Source organism: Haliotis rufescens, unplaced genomic scaffold (assembly GCF_023055435.1).
Source record: "Haliotis rufescens isolate VD_foot unplaced genomic scaffold, xgHalRufe1.0.p SCAF_9, whole genome shotgun sequence".
Lineage (NCBI taxonomy): Eukaryota > Metazoa > Mollusca > Gastropoda > Lepetellida > Haliotidae > Haliotis > Haliotis rufescens.
In genome coordinates this window covers 23,203,226-23,223,642 of record NW_025964383.1, presented here as the reverse complement: position 1 = coordinate 23,223,642, position 20,417 = coordinate 23,203,226, and the positions used below count along the sequence as shown (strand labels likewise).

The 20,417-nt window shown below is 39.6% G+C and overlaps 1 protein-coding gene across 3 annotated transcripts in view; it reads right to left on the bottom strand.

Annotated features, from left to right (window-relative positions):
• The window catches only part of LOC124126079, a 33,369-nt gene extending 13,123 nt beyond the window's left edge, over positions 1–20,246 (bottom strand). For 2 of the 3 annotated variants that reach the window (XM_048391321.1, XM_048391322.1), the window contains exons 1-17: positions 20,130–20,246; positions 17,948–18,704; positions 17,695–17,825; positions 16,935–16,984; positions 15,829–15,871; positions 15,623–15,705; positions 14,886–14,943; positions 14,638–14,741; positions 14,438–14,501; positions 13,008–13,088; positions 12,849–12,898; positions 7,518–7,818; positions 6,102–6,151; positions 4,347–4,389; positions 2,970–3,025; positions 2,718–2,784; positions 1,987–2,093 (exon numbers count right to left, since the gene is read on the bottom strand). In XM_048391321.1, the coding sequence (XP_048247278.1) occupies positions 1,987–2,093; positions 2,718–2,784; positions 2,970–3,025; positions 4,347–4,389; positions 6,102–6,151; positions 7,518–7,818; positions 12,849–12,898; positions 13,008–13,088; positions 14,438–14,501; positions 14,638–14,741; positions 14,886–14,943; positions 15,623–15,705; positions 15,829–15,871; positions 16,935–16,984; positions 17,695–17,825; positions 17,948–18,704; positions 20,130–20,139 (2,055 nt within the window). In that variant the 5' untranslated portion in view covers positions 20,140–20,246. The remainder of the gene's footprint in view (positions 1–1,986; positions 2,094–2,717; positions 2,785–2,969; positions 3,026–4,346; positions 4,390–6,101; positions 6,152–7,517; positions 7,819–12,848; positions 12,899–13,007; positions 13,089–14,437; positions 14,502–14,637; positions 14,742–14,885; positions 14,944–15,622; positions 15,706–15,828; positions 15,872–16,934; positions 16,985–17,694; positions 17,826–17,947; positions 18,705–20,129) is intronic. The other variant, XM_048391323.1, reaches the window with a different exon arrangement.
• Between the last annotated feature and the right edge of the window lie 171 nt (positions 20,247–20,417).

Below are 20,417 nucleotides of genomic sequence, written 5' to 3'. Positions count from 1 at the left end.
GCCTTACAGGGTGTAACAGGCCTTACAGGATGTAACAGGCCTTACAGGGTGTAACAGGCCTTACAGGATGTAACAGGCCTTGCAGGATGTAATATGCCTTACATGATGTAACAGGCTTTGCAAGATGTAACAGGCCTTACAGGGTGTAACAGGCCTTAAAGGAAGTAACAGGCCTTACAGGATGTAACAGGCCTTACAGGATGTAACAGGCCTTAAAGTACAAGGTTGCCCATAAAGGATAGGGAAGTCATGAGTAATAACTTTCTGATATTTGCACATGTGCATTTAACCGATGCCGATTTTCGGTTGAAGCTAGATGACATCACAGTAGTTCAACCATTTGAGCTAACAAAACCTGAAAATGACACTTTAATTCTTAGTGGTGCTTTGCTCAAATTCACTGTAGAAAGGTAGCCATAATCAGAATGCCCCACAAGTCATCACAGAGGAAATTATATAGAATGAAATAATAACGTGATGAAATACGTTAAATAAACGTGAGATACTGTCCATAAACGTATTGATAATATCAATGACATATTTGCCAACTTTGCATTCAGCGCTGCTCGCCATCGACACTAGCCCTCACCATGCTGGCGAGAAATGAGGCAGAGCCTCCAGCTTTACCTGTATGATGAAACGTAAAGGGTACGATGTGACTATTGGCCACTGAGATAAAGTTTTGGATTCTGAGCAGCATCTTAATGAAGACAGGTTTTACATAAGTCTATGATAAATTTGTAGCACCAACCCCCAAAATGACATTTTGACATAAATATAGAAAGTGTTGTTGGAACTTTAATTCTCCCCGAAGATAAACATGCAGATCTGAAAGAATGTTTGGGTCAATTTGAAAAGTTGAAGAAAGTTAAAAAGTTACAACTACATCAGTTGCTAGGAAAACGTCACGTGCGGTTCATGGACGTTTATGAGGCGTCTTATTGTCTTAAATTAAGCGGAAAGTTGTTTACTCTTAATGCGTTGTCGAGGTGTAAACAGTTTAATGGAACTACTTTTGCTCTTAAAGGTAAAGTACTTCCCTATCAGGGATGTGCAGCTGATGCATGCGAGGAACGGGGCGGCAGCGCTTGGTGACGATCGGTGTTATGTAAAGTGGAAGAGTCCACCCCCTGCGATTAGCGATCAGAAAATCAATATTAAAGAATTGATAACTTTGTTTCCGGCAGTCCAAAGATTCATTGGGACCGAAACTTAGCGGTCCTGAAATTTATACAGGAAGTGACTGTTTAAACTTACAGCAAGACAAATACCAGGTGTTGTGTGTGACAGGTTATCTGGATAACATGATCGACACAACATGGTGTGGCTTGATTACTGTAACATTGACTCAATGTTATGCCACATGATAGTTAAATCATGTTTTACAGGATCAGTGGCAGCTGACCTCAAACATTTAGATTCTGTCAACAATCCGCTTGTCAAACGAGAACCAAGAAGATGTATACGTCAAAGTTAAAGTGCTACCGGTGATTTTTCTTTTATTATGAATTATCTCCCCTGCCTGCATCTACACTTACTGTGTTGAGATATGCTACGTTTCTTGCAAGATCTTTGAATTTCAAATAAAATCTGTGTCTCAGCTCCAACATTAAACCAGCTTTGGAAATATAGGAACCACAAAAGAGTGAATTATGAGTACAAAGTGAGGGCACAGTTAAAACAATTTTAGTCTGGTAACCAGAGGAACAAACGATTTTGCACACAAACAACATTTTTTCTAAAGATAAAAGGACACAAGTGATCATGTGATGATCTCCTTCAGGGTTAAGTAAGAAATGGTTATATCAATTGAGCATAACTTATACAGTTCTTTAACCAGAATTAAAGTATAGCAAATAGTCATTTTTAACATTGTAATTATCACTCTTACCTAATTATTTGATCATTTAATTGCTTGAATTGCACAAACTAATTACTCGCCAAGCAGCTCAACATTCCATAATCGGATGTTTAACAAATACTTACATTTTCAAGCATCGCGTACAAAGGTGTTCTGCTGAGTCTTCCCTGTTGAAACTGTCTTATTTGAAGGACGTGGTTTTTCTGTGTTTGTCTTCGTTGACTGTCAGTATCTAGATGCAATGTGTAAAAGTCAGTTTATGAGTTAGAGGACATCATGATGATCCACGTGGTAATCAAACCTAGAACTGACAAACAGCTGGTTGATAGTGTGACAACGAATCTTTGCATCGGAATATGATGTCCTCAATATGTACAACTGAAAATGGGGATTGCAAGCGACAAAACCCTTTCCATTACCATAATAGTTATTTTTATCCATTGTAAGATTTTGAAAGATGTTATTAGCATGTAATCATGAATGACTATCAAGTTCTGGTGATGCCAGGTGTTCGCAAAAAGGTGAACTATCTTCCTTTCTTTTGTACATAAGGGGACACAATTGTGTGCGCATCATAGAACTAGACTAGCTTATTATCCCTACCAGTACTGTCTAATATTGATATCGGGAAAATTATTACATACACACATTTACACATTTGCCCCTGATATGACATCGTCGTTCTTAACTCGTACAGTTAACTAACAGTTAAACCTAATATTTTACAACAACGAATAATTAATAGGTACACTAATTAGCTTTTGCATAAAGTGAACTTAAAACATATGAAAATGTGATATCTGAACACGGAAAGGTGCCAACCCATTACACCCAACACTGAAGTTGTTACATTCACCTGGGGAGTCACGTGGTGTCTGAGAAGAATCTCCGAACATTAGATGGTCCTGGCATTGATAGTCAGTCTGTAAAGGCAACACAGTTAGATGAATCAGATCAACCTTAATCCCTATGGTATCAGGTTATAAGAGTGTATAACAGTTCAATACTCCTAGGATCCTTAATTAATTGACAGTGACTCTAAGACAACTTTCTACCGATGAACGTTATTGATCTGATATTCGTTTGTTGACACTAACATAACACTTACAGTATCAAATCGTGGCATGCTCCGGTCCACGTAGCTTAATGTGTTCTGCCACTCAGCTGAGGAAGGAAAAGAAAGTTTACATATCATCATCTTAATCGTACCTGTATGTAGATGACTTCCGACCTGTACATAGAGGACTTCCTACCTGTATATAGAGAACTCCCTACCTGTATACAGAGGACTTCCTACCTGTATATGGAGGACTTCCTACCTGTATATAGAGGACCCCCTACCTGTATACAGAGAACTCCCTACCTGTATACAGAGGAAGTCCTACCTGTATATGGAGGACTTCCTACCTGTATACAGAGGACTTCCTACCTGTATATAAAGCACTTCCTACCTGTATATAGAGAACTCCCTACCTGTATACAGAGGACTTCCTACCTGTATATAGAGCACGTCCTACCTGTACATAGAGGACTTCCTACCTGTATACAGAGAACTCCCTACCTGTATACAGAGGAAGTCCTACCTGTATATGGAGGACTTCCTACCTGTATACAGAGGACTTCCTACCTGTATATAAAGCACTTCCTACCTGTATATAGAGGACTCCCCACCTGTATGTAGAATACTCCCTACCTGTATATAGAGGACTTCCTACCTGTATATAGAGGACTTCCTACCTGTATATAGATGACTCCCTACCTGTATATAGAGGACTCCCTACCTGTATATAGAGGACTTCCTACCTGTATATAGAGGAATCCCTACCTGTATATAGAGGACTCCCTACCTGTATATAGAGGACTTCCTACCTGTATGCAGAGTACTCCCTTACTGTATATAGAGGACTCCCTACCTGTATATAGAGGACTCCCTACCTCTATATAGAGGACTCACTACCTGTATATAGAGGACTCGATATCTGTATATAGCGGACTTCCTACCTGTATATAGAGAACTTCCTACCTGTATATAGAGGACTTCCTACCTGTATATAGAGGACTCCCTACTTGTATGTAGAAGACTCCCTACCTGTATACAGAGGACTTCCTACCTGTATATAGAGGACTTCCTACCTGTATATAGAGGACTCCCTACCTGTATGTAGAAGACTCCCTATCTGTATATAGACGACTCCCTAAATGTATATAGAGGACGCCCTACCTGTATATAGAGGACTCCCTACCTGTATATAGAGGACTCCCTACGTGTATATAGACGACTCCCTACCTGTATATAGAGGACTCCTTACCTCTATATAGAGGACTCACTACCTGTATATAGAGGATTCGATATCTGTATATAGCGGACTTCCTACCTGTATATAGAGGACTCCCTACCTCTATATAGAGGACTCACTACCTGTATATAGAGGACTCGATATCTGTATATAGCGGACTTCCTACCTGTATGTAGAAGACTGCCTACCTGTATATAGAGGACTCAGCTGCAGCATTACTTTGTCCTTCTCCTGAAACAAACCAAATATCTCAGCTTTTCCTGATTCACGTGCGTGCATGCGTGCGTCTGTGTATACATTAGTATTCATGTGAGCATGTGTGTGCGTGCGTTGAAGGACACGAGGAGCAGGGAGATGGGCACGAGGTTGCACCATTAGCTTAAGGTGCAATACAACAAATTTAATGTTGACTTGGCCATTCCTCTATCATTAACCCCGCCGTGATGTTGCTGGACTTTTGCTAAAAGCGGCTGAAAACCATACTCACTCACTCACTCACTCACTCACTCATTTAACTGACATTGTGTGATATAATTGATTCAATGCTCTAAACAGCGTTGATCCAAAAGCCTCTACCCATTCACTTTATTTTATATAGCATAGTATACTTAATTCTAATCTTTTTTTATAAAAGAAATAATGTCCAAGCTAACATGTTTTAAATACATTTTCATTATTATTCGTCCTTACCCACAGTGCTTATCTCGAGTCATAGAGGGGCGGTCGGGTAGCCTAGTGGTTAAAGCGTTCGCTTGTCATGCCGAAGACGTGGGTTCGATTCCCGACATGGGTACATTGTGTGAAGCCAATTTCTGGTGTCCCCCGCCGTGATATTGCTTGAATATTGATAAAAGCGGCGTAAAACCATACGCATTCACTCACTCGAGTCATAGTGGGTATCTTGTAGTGATTTTGTTATAAATAGCGATGAATATATGTGAGTTGTTCTGCGACCACAGATTGTCATTTTGTTTTTGAGTAACCATGATTAACATACTTTATCATCATAAAAAAGGGTTTAACCGTCTCACGTTTGTGCAAAAAAATCCCTTTGTGTTTCATCTGCTCAAATGTACATTAATCATAACTATAGTCCTCGCCTCGCCACAAGATAGCTGCATGTGTCCTGATAGTTATGGAGTGAGAACAAGCCAAGGAAACCACCACCACCCCGGATCCGGCGCCCATGACACAACAAGTATGTAAATGTTTTGCAACACGTTCCTTGATTTGACTGTCATTTTGTAAGCACGTTAAGGATGCTGATGATTTCTGTACCATAATCAGGAGATAAACATACTGTGTTTTCAATGTAGAGCTAGGTTACCTGTAGATTTAACAGCGCTATATTGAATTTGGAACCGAACGCACAGCTTGAGGTTTCAAATGTTCAACAAAATATGGCGTTGTATGTGCACAAATAGTTTGTTTACACCGTAATAGTTCACTCGAACATATGACAGGCATTGAAAGCATAAAAGCACGGCAACTTGCGAAGCTAATATGAGGTGAGCATCCCTAAAGAAAACTTAGCAAGCTGCGTGTCACCATTATGACGTCATATCGGAATTAGTGACGCAAAAGATATGACGTCACAGTCGTATATAAAAAAGCGCCAAATTCCAGGCTCTCTGTGTCTCCAAAACGTAGATACATTCTTTTTATAGATTTATATCGTGTTTTCTGCACAAAATGTATTGCCACAAATACTTTGAATATTGGAGTAACCGCAACTTTGCATTTTGTCACCTATAATTGCAGATATTATTAATTAAAAATGTCTACCGATAATGACTGAAAAAAGTACTATTCTATTCACATCAATCCCCATAAAACCAGCTGTTTCAATCAGAGGGGGTTTACTGTGATTTAATAGCCTCTGATTGGCCAATTATAATCGAGCAATTTTACAAATTCATGGTAGAATGTTAAATATGTGTTACCTTTTCCACGATATCCAAGTCTTCTGTAAGCTTTTCTATATCATCAAAACCTGCAAGAAAAACATTGTTTTGAAATGGACAAGAACGAAACCCTCACTACCACTGATGAAGATAAAATATATAATAGTCACTATTATACTCAAACAACATCCATTATATAATAATAACACATTCTAACAGCGGCGGCGTCTGGCGTCATTATCCATGATCGGAGGCCTCGTGGCGAGTTGGTGGTTGTCGAAATGGGAGTCAACAACTGCTTCCAGGACATCTGGCATGGTCGGTGCTGATTACTTGTGAAGTTGCGTTGTGTGGTGATCAAGTCCAGCTTTCAGTCGTGTGAGATACACCCCTAAATGATCCCCGAGGCTCTCTTTTCCGACAGGTTCTCTGTTTCTAAGCTCGTCGTGTAAAACACCATGTCAAACGAAACCTCTGATGGTCACATAATGGCGTTTGATGAATCTCCTGAACGCCATTCCTGCCGCTCTGAAGCGGTTCCTCGAGCTTCTGGTGGAGGTTCTGGGTAGCCAATGTCGCTTCAGGACGGGACTAGTAGGCAATGAATGTCGTCGTACTAATCAAAGCAGTGGCCTGTGTCCACAGCAGATCGCCATGATCGTTAAAGGTCTTTCACAGCATTGATTGACCTTATATTCTCACCAATCGGCTGATTATTGTGTAACGGTAGCTCAATATTTTTAAAAGACTACCCTGTAGAACGCATTCGTATTGATTTTAAATCTATTACCGATATTGACTATTCTTTTAGATTTGTCTCGTTATAACCTCCGTGGAGGTTTTACCTTTTCCCTTGTAACATCGGGTTTGAGATTTTACTTTTTCCCAGCAAGACCTGGTAAGTTTAGTTGCAGATATAGCTTGGACTCAGGGTCTCAAACGTTCAATGTTCTATAATCAGACACCAGAATAAAAACGGTTTGGTTATGGATGATGGAATCTATCCCACAACCTCCTGATCATTAATCAGGCACTCTATCCATTAGACCACAGAACCAGATAAAGAGATGTGGTACATTGGAAGGTACCACGTGTAGCGTGTATTTCCTGAACATGTGTATTTTACGAGCGTGTTTTTTCAGCCTATGCTAACCCACTTTTATAAATGACTTTAAACAAATATTAATAAATGTTGTTTAAACGGTCTTTGTGCTATTCCCTCCTCTCGAGTTTTACATTTTCAACTTAAACCTCGGAGACGTGTTTTCTCCTGTACCTAAACATTGCAAGATAGCAGATTTAAATACCTAAATTTGATTTCTGAAACAAACTGCATTTTGGAGAATGCACATATAACACGCTGAAGTTCTTATGTCACCGTCAAACATGAACTGTCACATTCTTACGACTAAACATCATTCTTTCAATAATCATTATAATATTGTCATTACTTACTCTCCTGACTTTCCTCCAAATCCTTCAGCGAATGAACAGAAGCCGGATCCTTCAATGATGTAACAGAAGCCGGATCCTTCAGTGATGTCTCAGATGTCCATTCCGTCAGTGATGTTTCGGATGGCGAGTCCTTCAGTGATGTCTCAGATGTCCATTCCGTCGGTGATGTTTCGGATGGCGAGTCCTTCAGTGATGTCTCAGATGTCGATTCCGTCAGTGATGTTTCGGATGGCGAGTCCTTCATTGTTTTATCTTTTGCCGAGTCCAACAGAGATGCATGTGCAATGTTGTCCATCTTGGACTGAAAAAGGACAACAGTTACATATGTAAATACGTCCTGCGCAATTAACTCTACTACGGTAAGATACTGTCAACCCTTAAAAAATGTACATGAAGGTAAATTATCTTGTTTACACTTGTATGGTGTACATCCTCCAGTGCTATAATTGTTTGCTGTTTATATCTTTTATATTGTGCCACAAGTATCAACTGCAGACGGTTAAACTTAACCTATACCATATGAATTACTGCGAGGTACAAACTGTGAAGTGTAACACCAACATTCCCAGTGGAATTGGATCGCGGTGATCCCCCACTTGTGATCCATACTCTTATTTCAAATTCGACTTGCTAGGGAATACTTTACGCTGATGGTAAACACACGAGATACCGAGCAATTGTCAGCTGCAGAAAATAAATTTCGTCTTATATTTTAACTTAAAATATTGTGGTCTCAAAGAATAAGTTGATTATGTTACTTATAAAAACAATGTTTGATGTAAAATATGTGCCAGAAGCATTTCTGGACAAACTTCTATCCATACCCCAGCTATATGTATTGCTAAATTGGCTATGGCAGATTATCAGGCTTTGTATTCATGATGGTTAAAAGATCTATAATTGTACATTGCCAACACATCGCACTTGATGTAAACGATGATGTTGGTTTGAGAATAAATAAATTTCTTTTTCACCTTCGAAAGATATGCGCCTATTACGAATGTACCCACTGGCTCCTCGTGTTACAGCAGCTGAGACATACTTAACCACTGATACACTTGCTCCATAGAGGTTAACTGAATATAAAGTATCATTTTAAAGTTAAAGAGATTTCTGGTGATGTGATTGCTTTAATTACTGCCCACATGACCCGTTCATGGTTAAAATTTAAGTATGAATTTCACCTTTCGACGTTTACACGATACGATTATGGACCGGAACTAGTTTCCAGGAGGAATCCCCGATTGGAACAATTGTGTTGTCCCCCCTGCCTTCCAAGATGAGGATCGGCAATATCGGACAATAAACTAACATTTCTTTTCACACAATGTTTCACATGAACGTTTATTTACATATTTGCATTACAGTAAATAAATATCCCCTAGCATAACGTCAATGTACTCCCTACCTGAGACCGTTTCAAGCCTCCCCCTCCCCCTCATCAGTCCTGGTGGCATGTTTGTCACACAATTTTGTCACTATCGTTTGTCCCGACCACGGGCATCAATACAGGCTCTTGCTTTAAATCGAAATCGAGTGGAGTACGTTAAACGTCGAATGACTTGAGGCGGAATGCGGCGCCATCGCCATACTTGTGCATGCAATTAACCTTGACTAGTTATCACAGGAACCTGTCTTGATCTACGTTTAGGTCCCAAATGATCCCACACATGTTCAATTGGAGACATGTCATGGGATCCGGCTGGTCATGGTAAAACGTTCACATTGTTGGCACTGAGAAAGTTCATGGTGATTCGTGCTGTGTGGTCGGGTGTTGTCTCGCTGGAATATGGTCCGAGGGTTTAATTGCAGATAAGGGTGAACAACTGACCAAATTACCTCATCCACGCAGCCCTGTGCGGTGAGATTGGCGTTGAAAACTACGAGATCTGTCTGCTGTTGCCCACAGTTACCGCCCTAAAGCTCCTCCGAATGACTCGGCCTCGTGAATGCAACAACGTGCCGTTCGCTCTCCCCGTCCACGGTGAATACGAACTCTACCATCAGGACTGAAGAGCTGGAACTGAGAACCAATACGTTCCGAGTTTCTGCTTTACCATTGGATGACGGTCCGTTCCCATCTCAGTCTTTGACCTCGATGTTGATATTCCACGGTAAAGTCTGAAGGCACGAATACCATGTTGTAGTAGTCTCCTGGATACAGTTCTTCGACTGACAGGAAGTCCAAGGTTAGTTGCTGATGATGGCATCACTGTGACGTGTTCCTTGTATGTAAGACACGTAGATACCGGTCTTCGTTGTGGGTCTACCACTCCTGGGCCTGCCCACGGTATGGTCAGTTTGCCACTAACGTGTCATCAACCTGCTGATTCTTAGTGCGGGAAGAACTGAAAAACCTTGACACGTGGTTATGTGTAACTCCCATTTATATCATAACTATTGCCCTTTCGCTCTCTTCTTTCGATAGCTTTGGCATGGTAGCTGTGTTTGTTAGAGCAGCTACACTGTTTCTATAACCTAAATGTCTAAATAACTTCGTGTTGCACGTGCATCAAACTTTCACAGTTAACGTTATTTTGCAGTTTAATACAGTTCAAGGTGCTGCTGCATATTCGTTGCGTGCAGCTCCATGGCCCTTTTGTTAATGCACCGAGTCCGTTTTTTCTGAATCGTACGTGTTTCCCGACTAAAGGTTTTCATGTCCTTGTGATCATTTAGAGTATATTTGGGTAGCTTATATGTGTAGTTTTGGTCACTTGCATGCAACAGTTATGCCACACAATAATAAGATTATATTTTTAAAACTTAAATTACCACACAGATTTGTCAACTAGTTTTTAGGAAGAGGACTAATTTGAAACACCAGAAGTCGAGCCAATATTTGTTTGTTTAACTACGATATATGAATGAATATGTCGCGTGTTATCAAAAGCGTGTTATCATAATAAGTAACGTTATAAAACTGGATGTTATGACCTACATTAGGCCTATCTGGATAATATTGTACCTGCGATAAACGAAAAGTCCAATACACATATTCTAACACAATTTAAATTATTGATTTCCTTTTGGTTCACATAATTTCACACACAAACAGTTACTGAGTTTTATCATTAGATCCACATGTGTTCCGTGTATTTTTTGTTCGGTGGGATTGGATACACTTAGCGCACAGTCTGGCATCACTTCCCGTTTTCTACACACCAATCTTTTTTCTGCTTCTACAAGTCTTCAAGTCAAAGTAACTAGGACATCTCCAAACACTGCGGAATCGACGAATTTCTGCAACTTGGTGGGGCACTATTCTCTAACCACGATTGCCTGTGCTGTGCCACGCGTGGTTGACAGAAGCAATGGGAACACAAATTTCGCCTTCATCTGGTTCCACAATGAAATCTGGCTGTGACACTGATCCACTAATCCCAAGAATCGGCACTGAATTTGTCAAAGTTTCTGTTGCACTTGCAAGGGCGGGATGAGAGGCGCCATCTTGTTGACAGCCGGAATGATGTTATCTTGAATTTGAAGTCATCAATGCCATAATGGAAATGACCAAAGGCTCCCCTGATCATATCGAAAAGCTCTTCCGTCAAATTAAGCGTCACACGAAAATGTATTTTTGTTACTCATATTGAAGACAAGCGAACTTGCAGAGTATTTGACAGTAAGCAGTAAACCAACGTGGTTCATGGGAGATCGCATTGTCGGAAAAGGGGCAAAGAAAAACGTTTTAGAAAGTAACGAGAAGAAATCCGCAGTGCAATTCACAAATACCATGGACACCACATCATGTTTTTACAAGAGAGGAGTGAGTTGGGTTTAACGCCGCTTTTAACAATATTCCAGTTATATCTCGGAGTGTCAGCTTAATGTGGGAGGTGCCCTAAGTGACGCAGGTCTCAGACGTTTACAACTTCGATGAAACCCACGAGCACGGGTATGGTGCTGACAAACCTAGAAACATAATCAGGGCGAACCGGGATTCGAACCCACAATCATAGGTTTCTGGCGTGCCCAAGGGACGCAACTCTGCACAGCGAATCGCGGCGTCTTCGACGACTGGGCCACCCATGAGGAGGATGCGTGTAGCTAGTGACCTGAAAAATCTTGTTGAAAATTTATCTTTCTTCAGCTGTTTATTAAAAGTTCGTTTCCGAAGCAAAGCGACTGGTCTTAAATTAATTTATAGACGAGTACCAAGTGTTTTAAATTTTGTAAACAAATGTGAAATTATTATGTAAGATTTAGATTTTATTTCGTCTCTCTTGTTAGTTGAGGTTGGAGATGAGAAACACATACAAAAATTATGGATGGCTTCTGCAAATGATAGTTGGCATGCCACAAAGGAATCAACAGGGAATAAGAATCTGGGTCACGGAGTGACTTCGGCACAAGGAGCTTTCGGACAAGTGTGACTCTGCCAAAACACATAGCTACTGGGCAATGAAAACATGTGACGGAAACAACAACCTACTTTCATCGCTTGGAAATATGTTTGACCATTACAAGGGCTGCAAAATATGCTCATGTCGAAGTAGTTACCAGAGAGGATGATCCGTGTAGGCAGCGACCTGAATAATCTTGATGAAATAATGTTCACACACATGACATAATTAGTGTGAACAAATATTTAACAAGTGTGTTCAGTGGCCCGCTCCCGTCTTCGAGTATAACTTTACACCTGTTACGTCTCTCACAAATTAAAACACCAGCTACGCACCACGACCGCTTGGCGCTCACGGGGCCGAGAGATGTGTATGTAATAGATTTAGTCCAACTGTAGTAGAGGCATAAACACATATAACATATAATACACATAACAATCATCTGGATGTAGAATACGATAACCACGAGGGCTTCCAACAGTTAAAACAACTTAAGTGTTCGGTGAACTTCAACTGTTTCTGTTTATAGTCTCATCGGAATAACACGTTCGGAGAATAAGTCATTGTAGCCCTTATGACACAATCTTTTCTTATAAAACAGAAATACAGACATGATCTTGACAAGGTATACCCAGTGTGGTCATTAAAACGTAATTGCCGTGACCTTATGGTTCTATGCATGGCCTTTGACTACGACGACTGATGCGCGAGTATGCAAAGAACCCTTTGAAGAGAAGTACAATGTAGGGAAAATACGGGATTCGAGACATTATGGTTACTTGTCGCGTTTTCTGACTTTTTCCATTTTTGACTGCTTACCAACGATCGAGATCGCGCGACCGGGACCATATTTTTTACATTATTCAATAATGTGCAAACACATTTACTGGATTTGATGACGTAAAACACAAATGCGAACAATGTGACATTGTAAAGTTCCACAGAACTGACCTTGAATCAAAGTGAAGAAGAATTCCTAACATACCTGTTTTGTCTTTTGTTCTTGATGCTTCACCTTCTTCCGGAATCCATCCACTGCAAGGACAAACAGTCAAATATTACTGATATGAGAAGCTCTAGCCTGAAATGATATGCAACTGTAAGAATAGAATAGACTCCGCTCATATACTTCAACATTTCATACCTTTTTTTCTAACCTTTGCCACAGCCTTGACAAAGAACCTCTTTGGCTTTTCTTCAATGAACTGCTTTGCAGGTTCAGATGCTGAAAAGTATGAAAACATGGGCGTTGTAACTAGAAACAATATATATATATATATATATATATATATATATATATATATATATATATATATATATATAAAGACAGGGTCATTGTATGTGTTACACTGACAATAGTTACAGAAACATTTCGATCGTCTCCTGTGGTCTATGTTGACGAATGTCATACATACTATAAATGAATATGTGACATAAGTTATACTTAATCCGGATGAAATACTGTCAATACAATACCAATAGGTAGTCACTGACTGATACATACACATTTTAGTTCACACGCTTTGATTCTATATTTTGATTGTGGAGGGGTAATTAGCAACGCGTGTTGATACCAGCGCCTTGAAGGAGCTTTTCGGCAGGTTCAGTAGCTTAAAAGTAGGAAAGTAGTGACACTTTTTGAACAATATGGCTAAAAAGACACAAATAAAATAAGACACGCTAATTGCATTTATGTCGTTGTTGTTTTATGCCACAATCACCAGTATGTCAGTTATACCACAGCCGATTGTAGATAATCGAGTCTGGGCGAGATATACCAGTGGTTGATATTATGAACAATATCCAATGCCAATGAAGTACATGTATGATGACATAAAATAAACCGAGTCACCGAACCTGACACAACGATTGACTCAGTTGCCACATATGACAAGTACCAGAGGCTTAGGTCTTCCTCTAACCTGTGTCCTGGTGCCATTCAAAGAATGATAATACATTTTGGATCTTTTGAGGTAATCGATGATTGTAAAAAGGTGTTCTCATTACATCCAAATGAACAGACCCATCCCTACCTTTGCCTAGATGCATCAAATGTGTTTCAGAAAACAGAAAATCCCCTGGCTACATTAACAAGAACGTTTTCACGCACTTCAAGCTGAATAACTTCACTCCCGGGTTTGGAGAAGCACATTACATGCAAGACATATTTGAAGTCCCATAACTTCAGCTACTTTAAGGATATATACACTTTCAGTTTAATGACCTTGAACCTCATTTTCAGCCAATCACATACTAGATTATTTCTTTTTGAAAATATGGGTCCATGCTCTGACAAGCAAGAATGACCTAAAATGTGACCTTGATGGTATATGTAGGTCCGACCCCAAGGATGACATTTATCATCTTTCATTGACATCATATACAGTGTTATCGTCAAAACAAACTTTACTTCAAGCTGTGACCTCGTCATTGACCCTGACATGACCCATGGTAATGAAAGAAACACATGATATAATACCCCCGGGATGTCCAAGCACTGCGTGGTCTCAATAATAAAGTGACCCTGCGCCATGGACATATTCAGAGAAGGATCCAACACAATGATTTACATACCCTTTGCAAATGATATTGCTAGGTCTTGGAGATAGAAAAGCTGGGTTTTATCCTCAATGACCGCCTGTGGAAACAGATAAGGTTGATATTAACAGATGTTCTTGTATCATGTCCACTGTATTATATATAAAGGGTGAGTATGCTTCTTTTAACAACATGATGGTATAATGATATCCTTATATTTAATGTAATCATCTAACCGATCTTAAAAGTTGGAAAAGGTCCTTCTGGTTTTCAATTCCGTCCTTGAGCTGCATCATCTGTGTTCGACGAACATCGGTCGACCGGTCACAATTGTCATCCTCTGTAACACCGTCATAATAGAACTGAACAGGATCCAGCAAACATTACATAACCTGCCTTACCATTATCACTCACTACGAAAAATAATGCATATCAATGAGACACCACGACGCTGGATACAATGATGTGAATATGGTATGCATACCTAATGATAATCCCTTTTTTAATGGCTCAGCAATCATGCTCGATCTGAGAATGTTGGACTGAAAATAAAAATGTCAATGTTCCAAGTAAAGTTGCCATTATTTGCTGAAATATACATTTATTCGTTAAACATTGACTAAACAGCAGATTGTTAACAAGATTTTCACTGCCCACGATGCACTTTGGAAAGGGGAAAAGTGAACTTTACCTTTTCAACTACTATATAATTGTATCTTTGTGCCAATAATATGAAGTTTTATTCTAAGACAGTTTATCATCGCCTTGAGTTTTGGTTAATATAAGCTCAACTATGTAGTTCAATATTGTATCAAGAATAATACCTACACATTACAATTTTCTCAATTGCGTTCGTATAGTAAGTTTGTGTTTAGAACAAATTGATTGTAGAAATTCATCAAAATAAATGTGAATACATCATCACAACTACACGTGTCCCAAATCCATTATGCTCATCCCAAATGGGTGTTGTTTGTTTCCGTTCAACAGATTACCAAAAAGATAGTCGTAATCAGATATATCGATAGCTTGTTCTCGTGCAGCAGGGGAGCTACAGTAAAACATGAGGAAGGGTTCGGAAGAACACGTGGTCTGAGAATAACCCAGAAATACAACTTACACTTGCAACATCACATCACCATACTGGCCTGACGACTGCCGCAGAAACCACTATTCGATAAGGCGCCATTCCGAGGAGACAAGTGCAAAAATAAAACTTACGACATCAAATTCCTGTATCAAACGAAGTAACTTGAGAACATCCACTTCCCACAACCAGTACTCGATCTGCCTTTTCCACTTATCTGAACAAAAATGAATAGAGCTAAGTTGTACGCCATTTCTTTGCGCACTCACCACTAAATATAATGAAAAGACAACTTTACCAAATCATATTTCCAATGTCAGAAGCATTTTAAAAGACATACCATCGTGCAGACCAGAGAGTTGTCTCTTCATCTCGTGTACTTCCTGAAAGATAGCGTAAGACAATATAAGTTGTCCGCCAGTTTCGAGGGGACATGACTTGATGTACTCAAGCTCAACTATGGTACTTTATGTTACCCGAGCACGACCGAACAAGTCTGCAGTCTGCACCGACTCCGAAGGGCGACGGGAACATTAACTTACATACAATGTACGCCAACCCATGTCACCCTCGAGACCAGTGAACAAGTTATAATGGAGTTAGGCATGCATGTTTTTGTCCGAATCGGTAAGAATACCACAGTTAGCGATTTAACCTCTTCTTTCTTCATTAACTGAGTTAATCAAACTTAAGAGTTGTTCCCCCTAGATCTGTTTCATTCGGAAATATTGTAAATATCTTAAATCATTAAATCGAGATAAAAAATTGCGGTTGGTACGTTGCAAATGTAATGCAAAAAGGTAGGCAATTCGAACGGGGAACAAACGAAATGTGCCTCGCATGTTTCCGGAGTACATTAAAAAAAATTGAATGGGTTTCAGCATATTAACATCCGACATTCACGTGTAATGTAAGATAAGGACAGATGCACATATTGCCTTTTACCTGCATAAACATTACATAAATAACATATCTTGATGCCAATACTTTGAACTGTCCCAGATTAATATATCGATATTTGGTATGTCAGGGCACCGGAGGTCCAGTCGTCTATGGCGCCATAATTTGTTGTGCAGAGTCGCGTCCCTTGGGTACGCCAGAAACCTTTGATTGTGGGTAAGAATACCAGTTCACCCTGATTATGTCTCTAGGTTTATCAGCATCATAACCGTGCTCGTGCGTTTCACAAAAGTGGTAAACGTCTGATGCTTGTATCACTTCGGGCTTTCCTCCCACATAAAGCTGTGATATAACTAATATAAATATTGTTAAAAGGGGTGTTAAACCCTACTCACTCACTCACACACTGTTCTGTGAAGATGAAATACTAAGCACTCGATTCACAGACCTACGTTTGCAAAAGGCAAACTCATCGACTCTGTCAGGGTCTTATAAACTTACAGTCAAAACATAGAAAATTAGAGCATATCTGAATGGTATTTTTACCTTCTCTGCTGTCTGTAACCGCATCTTCAATTCTCCAACACTGGTAGGATCTTCGTTGAAATCAATGTTTTAATGGTTGTTTATTCAACATGATGAATACATAAACTAATGAGAACAAATTTAACGAATGCAAACGCTTACTTATTATGTTTATACCTCAAAATGTCATATATGACAAGAATGTGAACCTATAATTAACGGTGTCACGTTTATTAATTATATTTCCAGATAGCAAAATCTACATTTAAACACTATAATTATGAGGTGAAAAGTGACATTAAATCGTTTATGGTATATGCATACCATTGTTTATATGTAACAAATTATTCACCTGCCAGTATATGCTTAGATATTAACGTCAATAATAAGTCAGCCTAAAAATGTATTTGTCAGATTTATGTCATATTGATTGAGCTCAATTATTGTCTCCTTAACGTACCTTACTGCTCATGCATGTAAAGAGAACAACACTCGGCTAATGCATATCAATGTTTACATACACTGTCAGGAACATTGCTTCATACCAACAAAGGTATGTTGTAAAATGCAATGATTCAGTTGATAGTTGGATTGTTGAAATGTAGCTATCAATGGTTGTAACTTGGAATTAATCTTACAAAGTGTGTGTGTACATATATTTGCATATCTTACCAATAGATCGTTTGGATGTTGGAGAGAATAATTGTAATCAATCCACTTATTTTATAAACTCTTGCGGTAAAACAACTACATCTCTCATACATTATACGAATACACATACCCGTTTGAAATCGCCACACTCGACCTCGAGGCCTGCAGGGCAAAATGCGAGCATCAAGAACAATGTTCTCATACGCTGATAGATCCCACTTCCAGACATCAATCAGTGATATTGTTGATGCGTGCACTGATCTGGAAATGATAAACCTCGTCTTGACATGGAATCGAACATGAGATACATGTCACTGGCTACTGGGAAAACAAACTGTAGAACCAGGTAGATCATAAAGGTCGAACCGTTCTATTGAACCTACCTCAATCTGTTCCTCTCTTCCCTTGACCGACAGACCAGCAGAGTGTCGCCCAGTCTGCTCAGTCTCCTTGCCACCTCCAGCATCAGGACGGTGGCTTCACGTTTAGAATGAAGCATCACCTCAACGTTGTTACTGTTTATATTTTCCAACAAAAGGATGCAGTGTTCTTTCGTAAGAAATCCTAACTGACTGCCGTTTGCATCTACTTTTGTCTCAGCTAATGCTGCCCAGAATGCCATAAGTATTTGGTCATACTTGAATAAATTCATCAACAAGGATGTTTTGGAAACGAATGCTGAAGATATTACGGCAATATTTTGTAACTTTGCAAAGAACACTCCAGGATCTTTCATATCATTCATGCAAACAACTCCATGTATAACGTTAATGCTTTCATTGGTAAACCGACGTAATTTTGCAGTCACTTCTTTGGCCACTGAGGTGTTGTAACTTCGTACCACATCAGTTTCCTTGTCACAGGTTATCACAGTCAGTACAACCAGGGGCTGGTGGGGAATGGCTAGAAACATGTCACATGTTATTGGGGTTGGCCTTTCCAACACTGGAAAGTCTAATGTTATTGCTAAGGATTCTGTCAAATGCACAAAACAGGTTGTGTCACCACAGGTGGCCAGTTCTGCACCAGTGACAAGGTTGCAGCGATACAGGGATTCGTCAGTTTCCAGTAGTGAAAGTAGCATGTCCTTGATGTCCACTATGTGACCCGGCAGGTTGGTTGGAGCGATGTTGACGCCGCCTGTGGATATCAAGATCGGTTAATTCACTTCTTGATGTCAGTGTAAACAGCGAAACAAAAGTATTCTGCTTGCCACGGAAATGTGTTTGTGTTTGCCAACTGTCGTTTCAAGTTATTGGTTTACTATCTGAATTCCCTTGTATATGGCAAACCATCAGGAATCACATGATCAGTGATTAGAAACAGTTTATATAGTAGTCACAGGCAATAAAAGCTATGAGGAAGTTACCAAAATGCGATGAATTCGCAGAAATATGCAGAAACTATGCTGGTGTCACATGCACGACCATGCAACCTCCGAAAATGATGGGAAAATGTTGCCTTGAATCATGATACCACGAAACCATACATGACACTAGCGCACACTGGAAATCTCTAATCATGATAACAACAGACTGTGACGTACGATTCATCACATTAGGGGATAGACTTAGATCATCATCAAGTATAAACACAATTTAGAGCCATAGCTCATAAGGGAATTAGCTGTTAACGAAAGTTTAAACGTAGCATGACCATGGCAGCTACGTCAGAAGCACGCAACTATTTTCAGTGATGAATCGATTTTCCTTCGTATGGACTGAGTTGTATTTGTCACAGCACGACCAAATTGCTCGATGTTTAGTGATGGTGTGGGATGGCATCACCCACAGCTATACGACAGAATTTCCACAGTCTTGATTGACAACTCATGGCTTTGTTGTCATGATGTGATTTTGAGGCTGGTCATGGTACATCTCCACAAACTTTCCAACGATTCATGTGAACACTTATTTTTTACACAAGTGTATATGAATTATACTTCTCAAAGTTTGCTAAGGATCAAGTTTTGAATATGTCAAAATTTCATCCAACAAATACAGATTGAAATATCACGATACACAATGATTGGGAACATCTAAAGGGCCTCTATTTCATGATGAACGGACATGATGTCATTGCCAATAATTGCACGAGGTGCTGAAAATCCTGCGTTTGGAAGTATCGTGACATAATCGCTGTACACCATTAATAGAGAACACAACAACATTTGCTACTGAGGATTGCAACAACTGATGCAATTATGCCTCCTCAACGTCAAAGACGTTGTTTGACGCATAGTCATGCTTGTAACTGGGTCACCACAACGTCTAGTTGCAGATGTGAGCCAAAGTGTGATCAGCAGGGCATGGAATCAATGCCAGACATTTGTATCAGCTTCCCAGCGTCATTCAGGAGATCGACAACATCCCATCACACAGCGGGATATAGGTTTCTCCTGATTGTAGCAGGACTTCGTGACCACACTCTTCATCAGATGCACACAATTTACCTTTTAAAGTGGTGAACCTCAACAAATGTTGAGTGGTATATTTCTGTTATTTTAATTAATCAAATCAACTGCATTTACCTTACTTGTTTGCCCAAAGAAAAGAAACAATGTACCTTTGCTCATGTAGTGACGCTTAATGTCAGTGATATGTTCTCTTGTCTGTTGTAATTGCGGGCGCAGAAAATCTTTGCTGTTGAAATAATGGAAACCATCCTCTTTCCCGTTTGATGTATTAACCTGAAAATACGGTTACATGTAACAATCAGCAGTTCTAAAACTTACGGAAAGTCAGTGATAACTGACATTACAAGTAAATATGCTTTATGAATGTTGTACCTGTATCTTTGTATACACCGATACAAACATTCTCATCAACATTTTCGTTTTCAGGTGTATAGTGA